General features: G+C 43.7%; 2 protein-coding genes across 3 annotated transcripts; both read right to left on the bottom strand.

Moving 5' to 3' along the window:
- LOC311501015 (biotinidase-like) lies at positions 1–4,071 on the bottom strand (the record flags this gene model as incomplete). The annotated part of the gene is given in 6 exon segments (XM_084562662.1): positions 1–273; positions 354–941; positions 1,029–1,274; positions 1,276–1,449; positions 1,574–1,723; positions 3,570–4,071. Coding segments are annotated over 6 exon segments (1,650 nt in total). The 5' UTR covers positions 3,789–4,071.
- A 982-nt stretch (positions 4,072–5,053) lies between these two features.
- On the bottom strand, positions 5,054–9,104 carry LOC311501016 (biotinidase-like). 2 transcript variants are annotated; one of them, XM_084562664.1, is made up of 7 exons: positions 8,839–8,938; positions 8,602–8,777; positions 7,586–7,735; positions 7,318–7,469; positions 7,049–7,226; positions 6,391–6,969; positions 5,054–6,310 (listed from the first exon to the last, which is right to left on the bottom strand). In XM_084562664.1, exons 2-7 carry the CDS (start codon positions 8,653–8,655, stop codon positions 6,038–6,040), a joined length of 1,386 nt encoding a protein of 461 aa, XP_084418790.1. In that variant the 5' UTR covers positions 8,656–8,777; positions 8,839–8,938; the 3' UTR covers positions 5,054–6,037. The 2 variants fall into 2 exon arrangements, with proteins under 2 accessions (XP_084418790.1, XP_084418789.1); XM_084562663.1 differs by having other exon boundaries at positions 8,602–9,104.
- Positions 9,105–10,747: the final 1,643 nt, after the last annotated feature.

Here is a 10,747-nt window from a genome sequence, read left to right as displayed (position 1 = left end):
TCATTCATGGTCCAGGTCGTACATGCGTCCGTACAGACAGGCGGTGACCAGGCCAGCAGTCATGTTCCAGTGTTTCATGGTCACTCTCCCACTTTCAGTTTTCTCCAGATGCCCTGGCTGCTCCAGGACCATACGGCTAGTTAGAACTGATGGGTACACGTATCTGGTCTGAAACGTCCCCTCCAACAGGAAGTCCATTTTAGACTCCGCTTCTTCCACCTCCTGTCCACAGGAGCTGGCTTCCAGCCCTGCACAGCGGACTAGTGCGCATACCTGTGGGCAGAGATTTGGTTGATAAATGAGACGAGAGTCGTAAAGCAGTTTAAAATGCTGAAAATCTCTTTTACTCCTACCTGCAGGGCGTAGCGACCGTTGACGGTGTGTAATCCTGCAAATGCACCAAGTGCATAAAGCTCTTTACTGTTGGCTTGTGGCAACCACTTGTAATGCAGGTGACAGCAGAAAGTGCCATCACACACATGACGTTCCCCCGCGGTCTCGTTTAAGAGCACAAATGTAAACGGGTCACACATCATGGAGGAGATGAAGGTGGGGTTGGAGTGACGGTCTGCAGAATCAGTAGAGTCACAGCTGTCTTGATGGCAGTATCCAGACTCTGTAGCCACTGAGGATGTGGACACACCACTTCCTGTCCCCTTCTTCTTTGCGGCTGCACTCTGTCCCACCCACAGTGGATCTAAGACTGGCACCCTGGCCACCAGCAGCTTACCCTCCTCTGGGTCACCTTCACAGGCGTGGTGGTAGGTGGCAGACAAAGGGGTGTAGATGCCGCTCCCTGTCATGATGAGCCTGTCATGACGAATGTTGGCACTTAACAGTGTGACATTGGCACCCAGACTGAGCGCGCGATTAAACTGGATACTGTCCAGCAGGGGGAGCTGGTTCATCCAGGCTGTGGGGAAGATCAGCTGACGGACACCCTGAAAAAGAAGATGCAAAGGAGGTGGTGAAGAGAGGAAAGTCAGCAAAGTTGGATGCATATCTTGAGTTTTGAGTATTCTTTTTACCCTCTCCACTAGAGTAACTGTAGGTTCATGGAACAGGATGTCAAAGCAGATGATGAGGCCAAACTTCCCGGCAAAAGGTGTCTCAAATGTTATGATTTCAGGTTGTGGAGGTGTGTCAAAGAACTCTTCAAAGTAGAGGTTGTTTTTATGGTAGCGTGCCACCAGCTGACCATCTGACCTGTACGAAAGGAGATACTCTTTTAATATTTCACACGGGAAATAGTTTTTTGTGCACTTCCAAGATTTATACTTTATGACCGATACTTGACCTAAAAACCACATTGGTGTTAAACTGCCAGCGTCCATCAGGGGGACAGGAGGAGGAGGGGTCACTCTTCAGAGGACAGGGCTGCACGTCAGGCATGTTGGCCACCAGGTAGAGGTTGTTACGACGGGCCATACAGCTGAGTCTCTGGAGAACCTGTGAGACACAAACCAACAGCTGAATGATTTACTGTAAGACACACTTGTGTTGTGGCACTGAACAGCCTAATAGAAGTCTCAACTACGCGCTTGCCAACATCAGGGCTAAATGAACTGTGAACCTCTGTGTTGTTGTGTCTGCCCGGCTCTGTGCAAGGGTTCCAGGTCTCCTGTTGGGGGTCAGGGATGGATTCCAGGTAGCCAGAGATGGATGAACGAGTGAAGTTGAAACCGTGAATGCCATCTTCAGGGAACACGAGGATCTGGGCACCCTGAATGTGAGACGTCGAAGCAGAGCATATGGGGAAACACATGAAACACTCCCAGCTATCTATCTATCTATCTATCTATTAGAGCTTGTCATCCAAACTTGGATAAATATTTGCAATTTCTGGCAAACTGAAGACTCTTCTTGTATTTTCCACTATTGTATTGTCTTTTTTCATTTTATGAGACATTGAATATATTCAATGTCTCATAAAATGAAAAAAGAAGATATCATGGGGGGACCCTTTAAAAAGGCTTTAAAATGATTGAAAATTGAGGGAATTGTTAATGAAAACCAATTCCTGGGATTGATGAGACTTGTCCAGTGAAGTCACAGTCTCCCTGCATCACTGACAACTGAGGGAAAAAGAGGGGACTATAATTTTTTTAATAAACGTCAGAGAGCAGAGTGAAGCCTCCCAAGGACCCACTCAACTCAGACAGCAACGCAATGACAATCACGTGACCATCGCGTGGTGAAAATCACCTGACATTAGTGATGGGAAGTTCAGCTCTTTTGTGAGAGTCGGCTCTTTTGCTTCGGCTCCCGGCTCTTTATTTCAGGGGTGCCCACACTTTTTTGGCTTGCGAGCTACTTTTACAATGACCAAGTCAAAGTGATCTACCCATATATATATATATATATATATATATATATATAGTCACATTAATTGTCATATTAATTGTTGCTAGAGTGCTAAAAGCCCTATCCATCTTTGGTTTTATTTTTATCAAGAAAAATTGGTGCACTGCACCTTTAGAAAAATAGCGCTGTCTCTTTAAGAAAGGTAGTTTTGAGCTCTTGCTGAAGGTGTGCCGCTGAACTGAGGGCATGTTGCAACTATAAAGTAAAAATAAATAAAGATGGACGATTGTCTTGCTGTTTGTTTTGGAGGTGCAACAGATAAATGTTTTAGACTAACATCTAAAAAAAGTTTTTCAATGGAACGCGATCTACCCACACTACCTTCGCGATCTACCGGTAGATCGTGATCGAGTAATGAGCACCCCTGCTTTATTTAATATGGTTTATATCGTTTAGTATGTTAGCCCAACACAGCAAATATAGTTTGTGTGTGGATAAGCCCTTTTGCATTGAATGTTTTTATGAGAAGCCTATGTGTAATTTTGTGCAGTTATTCTGTTACAACAGCATTCTTACTTTTACTTAATATTTCAATAAAACTTTAATTGGCTAAACAAATGAACAAAACACTGCAATCAAATCCACACTAGCAATAGCAGTAAACAAACGGTATAAATGTCCTTACATATTGGCGCTGAGAAGAATCAGATGAATAAGCTTTGATATGCTGATGTGATTTCTTCTCTCCATGAGTATCTTCCCTATTCACTGCTGCTTTCATATAATGGTATGATCCCCACGTCCTCACACTGATTGGCCCATTGACACTAGGACTGTCAACATGGCGTGCCCATCAAAACAAGGTTCTGCCCCTGTCCTCAGCACAGATGAATGAGCAAAAGGAAAACCAAACAAAAAAAAGCAGTGGAGAGTCGGCTCTTCTGATTCATTACCAAGCATCGGCACTTAGAGCCGGCTCTTTTTCGCATGACACATCACTACCCGACATTTGTTCTAAGGTTAAGGAGTCCCAAGTTCTAGCTTGGTAAAATCTTGATATGAAACGTTAAAGCTATAAAAAAAAACATACATTTATCTATGATCATAGATAAATATTTAAAAATACGTTTTTGGCACTGCAAGGATCTTGAAATTTGTAATATGATCAATTTGAATCATTTCTATGGAATAAATACAAGTGTTACATTTATGTTTTTATTTTTTATTTATTTACTTGTCTGGAAGAATGCAGTCCACATCAATACCTGCTGGGCGGCTAGGGCAGCCTGCTCCTCGTAGATTTCCAGATTTTTCTGCATGTGTTGCAGAGCATCTCGGCGGGACAGAGGGACCTTAGGCTCTGGGTTCAGAATTACTCTGTGCTCGTACACGGCAGCAACATACGTTGAGGAGTCCACGACATGATCCGTTTGACCTAGGGCTAAAAAAACACTGACTAAAGTGGCAACGAACAAAATCATCATGTCTTCGTGTGAGCTTACCCAGGCGGACTGGATCAGACAACCACACAGGAGAGGTCAGAAGTACTGATGTGATAAGAAGCTGCTCTTGCGAAATTGTGTTCTTTAGATGTGGGTTGTGAACTGTGTATTGAGCTGCAGGTGACAAGTTGTCACCTTCGCATACACACATTTTATTTTGAAAATACCACACAGGAAGCATTTTAGTACATAACCCTGAATTACTTTTCTGATTTCGACCTTACCATACAAACAAGAAGAAGGAGAAGAAGAAGCGGCAGCAGTTGGACTTATGACAAAAATATGATTAAAAACCCGTGTGAGGTTTGAGTGACTTACTTGAACTTATTAAAGAAACGGACTTGGGGTTTTTATTTCATGTTTTTCAGCCCTCGTTGTAGCTAAGCATTAGCACACACCCTGTAGGACAATGTCAACAGTCCCAGAGACGTCAACAAGAAAAGCAGATGCCTCCTTGTCAAATCCCAGCAAGCTCAAGGACTGCTGGAGCTGCAGACTCATCTCCAGCGGTGGTTTGTTTCTGTCTGGGGCCTATGCGTTTTTTGACACCCCCCACTGTTTTGGACATTACCCATTACCATCTGTTTACCTTTCAGGTCTGGCTGCAATGGGGGTTGTTGTCCTAATCGACCCGGTGGGAAAAATGCGGACGTGAAGACTCTTTGAGAAGAAAACCCCAGAAATAAATGTAAATAGCTCAAACATGGACTTCGTTGTAGCAAGGAGATCAAGAGGCCGTTGCTCATGACAACCAGAGAATTGATTTGTGTTGACATTGGCGTCACTAGGAATATTTGAATTAAAATTCTTCTTTGAGTGATCATAGCAGACACGGGTGACTGTCAATCAAGACCATGGGTGATGCTGCACCGAGGACGAGGAACCACTTTTCAATTCCTAGGAGAGAAAGTTGTTGAATCCTGTGTATTTATTCAAAGTGGAGAGTGAATCCTTGATTCTGACAGCAGGTGGATGTAAGACCCATTTACTGTACTGCTTCTGGAGTCAGTTGACTGACGACCTGAATGAGTGGCCCAAGGAATAGTTAACTAGCGGTGCTGTAACTACTTGATGTCTGTGGTCTGTACTGGAGACAGAGGAAAGTGACTGACACTGTGTGAATGTGTGTGAATGTGTGTGTCTGTGAGAGAAAGAGGAATGCGATAATATTGCCTTTTTAGGAATATGCAACTTTCAGGCAGAGGATGAATGCTACTTGGTGCAATGTTTGTAAAGAATAAGAATAATAAGAAGAATAAGAAAACCTTTAATAGTCCCACAATGGAGAAATTGCAGTTTGTGATAGAACAGATAATAGACATATTGGACATATTAGGAGTGCTCGCCATGGAGCCTAACAGCAGCAGGAAGGAAAGACCTTCTGTATCTTTCCTTCACACATCGAGGGTGAAGCAGTCTGCCACTGAAGCTGCTCCTCAGTCCGTTCAGTTCACCATGGAGGGGGGCCGGACTCATCGTCCAGCATGGAGGACAGTTCAGCCAGAACTCCCCCATCACCCCCTCCCCCACCGTGTCCAAGGGGCAGCCCAGGACAGAGCTGGACTTCCTGATGATCTTATCCAGCTTCTTTCTTTCCCTCTCCACGATCCCACTGCTCCAGACCATTCCACACAGGATGGCCAACGCCACCACAGAGCCTGCAGAGTGCGGCCAGTTCGAATGTTTTATATGGCAGCGATCTCACGTTGCCCATGGTTACGGAGAAAACAGCGCTGAAAAGTGAAGCGTCTCTTCTCTTCTTGATGTAGTTTTCCTGCTCGGGATCCACGGCGGGTCCCACGAAGCATCTCCGGAGGGATCCCATGTCCATCCCGAGGGAAAACCACAGCATCACGCAGGGCGATCAGCCGCTCCCTCCTGTAACCAATGTGTACGCTGGCCGCTTCTCGCATAGTTACGCCGCCAGCTTCCTGCATAGTAATGGTCTGGATGTTGTTAAAAATATTTGGCCATGGCAAGACTCCCAATAAAAAACAAAACTAAAAAAGTGCAATGCTGTCTGAAAAAAGTATATACAAAAGTAATGTCCACAAAAAGGGAAGCAAAAACTGAATTAAATTCGGAAAAAAGAGAGATAGAGTAGGAGCTGTTGCAAGCAGCTGCCAGCTTCAACCGGCGCCGGTGCCCAGGCAGACTATTTTAGTCTTTACTTGACAGGATAATGTGACTTTGAGCTTCCTCTCTTTGCCACACCACTGTTTCAAAGCTGTTCATTCATGGTCCAGGTCGTACATGCGTCCGTACAGACAGGCAGTGACCAGGCCAGCAGTCATGTTCCAGTGTTTCATGGTCACTCTCCCACTTTCAGTTTTCTCCAGATGCCCTGGCTGCTCCAGGACCATACGGCTAGTTAGAACTGATGGGTACACGTATCTGGTCTGAAATGTCCCCTCCAACAGGAAGTCCATTTTAGACTCCGCTTCTAGCACCACCTTTCCACAGGAGCTGGTTTCCAGCCCTGCACAGCGGACTAGTGCGCATACCTGTGGACAGAGATTTGGTTGATAAATGAGACGAGAGTCGTAAAGCAGTTTAAAATGCTGAAGATCTCTTTCACTCCTACCTGCAGGCCGTAGTGACCGTGGACGGTGTGTATTCCTGCAAATGCACCAAGTGCATAAAGCTCTTTACTGTTGGCTTGTGGCAACCACTTGTAATGCAGGTGACAGCAGAAAGTGCCATTACACACATGACGTTCCCCCGCGGTCTCGTTTAAGAGCACAAATGTAAACGGGTCATGCATCATGGAGGAGATGAAGGTGGGGTTGGAGTGACGGTCTGCAGAATCACAGCTGTCGTGGTGGCAGTATCCAGACTCTGTAGCCACTGAGGATGTGGACACACCACTTCCTGTCCCCTTCTTCTCTGTGGCTGCACTCTGTCCCACCCACAGTGGATCTAAGACTGGCACCCTGGCCACCAGCAGCTTACCCTCCTCTGGGTCACCTTTATAGGCGTGGTGGTAGGTGGCAGACAAAGGGGTGTAGATGCCACTCCCCGTCATGCGGAGTCTGTCATGACGAATGTTGGCACCCAACAGTGTGACATTGGCACCCAGACTGAACGCTCGTTGAAACTGGATACTGTCCAGCAGGGGGAGCGCGTTCATCCAGGCTGTGGATAAGATCAGCTGATGGACACCCTGAAAAAGAAGATGCAAAGGAGATGCTGAAGAGAGGAAAGTCAGCAAAGTTGGATGCATATCTGGAGTTTCTTTTTACCTTCTCCACTAGAGTAACTGTAGGGTCATGGAACAGGATGTCAAAGCAGATAATGAGGCCAAACTTCCCGGCAAAAGGTGTATCAAATGTTATGATTTCAGGTTGTGGAGGTGTGTCAAAGGACTCTTCAAAGTAGAGGTTGTTTTTATGGTAGCGTGCCACCAGCAGACCATCTGACCTGTACGAAAGGAGGTATGCTTTTAATATTTCACACGGGAAATAGTTTTTTGTGCACTTCCAAGATTTATACTGTATGGCCGATACTTGACCTAAAAACCACATTGGTGTTAAACTGCCAGTGTCCATCAGGGGGACAGGAGGAGGAGGGGTCACTCTTCAGAGGACAGGGCTGCACGTCACCCATGTTGGCCACCAGGTAGAGGTTGTTACGACGGGCCATACAGCTGAGTCTCTGAAGAACCTGTGAGACACAAACCAACTGCTGAATGATTTACTGTAAGACACACTCGTGTTGTGGCACTGAACAGCCTAATAGAAGTTTTAACAACGTGCATCAGAGCTAAATGAACTGTGAACCTCTGTGTTGTTGTGTCTGCCCGGCTCTGTGCAAGGGTTCCAGGTCTCCTGTTGGGGGTCAGGGATGGATTCCAGGTAGCCAGAGATGGATAAACGAGTGAAGTTGAAACCTTGAATGCCATCTTCAGGGAACACAATAATCTGGGCACCCTGAATGTGAGACGTTGAAGCAGAGGGGAAACACATGAAACACTCCCAGCTATCACAAGTAAAAGGTTACACTCTCGTTTCTTAGCTTGAAATGGATTGTTAGAGCAAATGCAAAATATTTGCAAACTGAAGACTCTTCTTGTATTTTCCAATATGCAATGTCTCATAAAATGAAAAAAAGAAGGTATCGTGGGGGGACCCTTTAAAAAAGGCTTTAAAATTATTGAAAATTTAGGGAATTGTTAATGAAAACCAATTCCTGGGACAAGTGAGCCTTGTCCAGTGAAGTCTCCTTGCATCACTGACAACTGAGGGAAAGATAAACTAAAAATGAAATTGTTTGAAAAGGGGAAATGAGGAGCTGACTTTAATTTTTTTTTTTAATAAAGGTCAGTGAGCAGACTGAAACTGCAGCAACAACGCAATAAAAAATCATGTGACCATCGCGTGGTAAACATCACCTGACATTAGTGATGGGAAGTTCCGCTTCCGTTGGCGTTGAGAAAAATCAGATGCCTAAGCTTTCTTCTCTCCATGAGTATTTGCCCTATTCACTGCTGCTTTTGCATAATGGTATGATCCTCACGTCCTCACACCTGACTGGCCCACAGTAGGACTGTCAACACTACCGGACATTAGTGTGTTCTAAGGTTAAAGAGTCCCAAGTTCTAGCTTGGTAAAATGGTGATATGAAAACTGAAAGCCATAAAACAAACATACATTTCAAACATTAAAAAGTTTTTGGCACAGCAAGGATCTTGAAATTTGTAATATGATCAATTTGAATAATTTCTGTAGAATTGTTACATTTATGTTTTTATTTATTTATTTATTTTTGTCTGGAAAAATGCAGTCCACAACAATACCTGCTGGGCGGCTAGGGCAGCCTGCTTCTCGTAGATATCCAGATTTTTCTGCATGTGTTTTAGAGCATCTCGGCGGGACAGAGGGACCTTAGGCTCCGGGTTCAGAATTACTCTGTGCTCGTACACGGCAGCAACATACGTTGAGGAGTCCACGACATGATCCGTTTGGCCTAGGGCTAAATAAACACTGACTAAAGTGGCAACGAACAAAATCATCATGTCTTCTTGTGAGCTTACCCAGGCGGACTGGATCAGACAACCACACAGGAGAGGTCAGAGGTATTGATGTGATAACAAGCTGCTCTTGCGAAATTGTGTTAGTTATTAGATGTGTGTTGTGAACTGCGTGTTGAGCTCAGGCGGCAACCTCCGGGTTTGAAGAAAACGCGGAAGTCCAAAAAACTGCAGTTCATCGAGTGACCGCTTGAGGCTGGCTCCAAAAGGGAGCAAATCCCCATAGACCCCCATGTTAAAATGCCCAACTTTACAGCAATATTAAACATGTTTACAGTCTGGTACAAGAAACGGTTTTAGTGTCAATGCCTTATTTCAATATTCATGAAAACTGTACGGGGGAGGGGGAGTTTTTTCTAACGCGTTCATTTATTTTTTATTAAGGTTTATAATTCTACATAATTAAGGAAACATGCATAATTGAAAACATTACTTATTTCACAAGACATAAGAATTTGTAATTACTGTTACATCTGTTAATACATTAAAGCATACTAAACAACGTGGAAATGTGTTGTCTATAACACTGATGTTTCCCCTGAATGCATGTGATCTGCTCTTTGGACTCCATCCAGGAGGTGCCAGGTGGGTGAGAGGAGGACATTTGCCAAGCTGACATCAATCATGGACAACCCCTCTCACCCACTGCATCAGACTGTAGGAGACCTAAGCAGCTCCTTCAGCAGCAGACTGCTGCATCCACGATGCAAGAAGGGACGCTACCGCAGGTCCTTCATTCCAGCTGCCATCAGGCTGTACAACACCAGCCTGAGTCAATAAAAACTGTACTTTTGCACAAATTAATCTGCTTTTTCTGCACTGCCTTTTTGCACGAACCACTACCTCACCAACTCATTGTTTGTTTTTTTGTTTTTCTCAAAGTTTAAGCAACTATTTATTTGTGAAGTTTATTCCACCACCACACTGTATATACAGAATGTCTTTATATTTCTAATCTAATTTTTTCTCTATATATTTCTTCAGAGTATTGTTAATTTTTGTATATATATTTTTCAAAATTTTGTATCTGTGTCTTTTTGGTAACTTTTTGCCAAATTCCATGCTACTGTGACAAAGAAATTTCCCATACGTGGGATTAATAAACATGTCTTATCTTATCTTGTCTTGATCATAATTTGTTAAACCACTGCTTGTATAACAGTAATATTTTTTGTTATTAAAATAGAAAAGACTAAATATACCAAGCGAACTGGATCAGACAACCACACAGGAGAGGTCAGAGGTACTGATGTGATAGGAAGCTGCTCTTGCGAAATTGTGTTGTTTAGATCAGTGTTTTTCAACCTTTCTTGAGCCAAGGTACATTTTTTTCATTGAAAAAATCACAAGGCACACCACCAACCAAAAACGTTAAACCAAAAAATGAAACTCTGTAACCTATTAATAATATAAAGTCATTCTTGTCAAATTGTCTTGAAAAGAAATCAAATAAACACAAAGAAAAAAGTCATATATATGTATACACACAGACACTTGACAATGGCACATTATTTGCAGGTAATAATTAATTCGTTTTCAAAAAATGTTTTTTAGACCAATTAGGTGAAACTGGATAATTTCCCACGGCACACCTGACGATCTCTCAAGGCACAGTAGTGTGCCGGTTGAAAAACACTGGTTTAGATGTGTGTTGTGAACTGTGTGTTGAGCTGCAGGTAACAACTGTCACCTGCGCATACACGCATTTTATTTTGAAAATACCACACAGGAAGCATTTGGTACATAACCTGGAATTAGTTTTCTAATTTCGACCTTACAAACAAGAAGAAGGAGAAGAAGAGCCGGCAAGAGTTGGATTTATGACAAAAATATGATAAAAATCCGTGACTTACTTGAACTTATTAAAGAAACTGTGATGGCCCTGGGCCATTTTGTGTTTTGCTGGCTTCTG

The sequence above is a fragment of the Chelon labrosus genome (genome assembly GCF_963514085.1).
Source record: "Chelon labrosus genome assembly, chromosome: 16".
NCBI lineage: Eukaryota > Metazoa > Chordata > Actinopteri > Mugiliformes > Mugilidae > Chelon > Chelon labrosus.
This window is presented reverse-complemented; position numbering and strand designations above follow the sequence as displayed.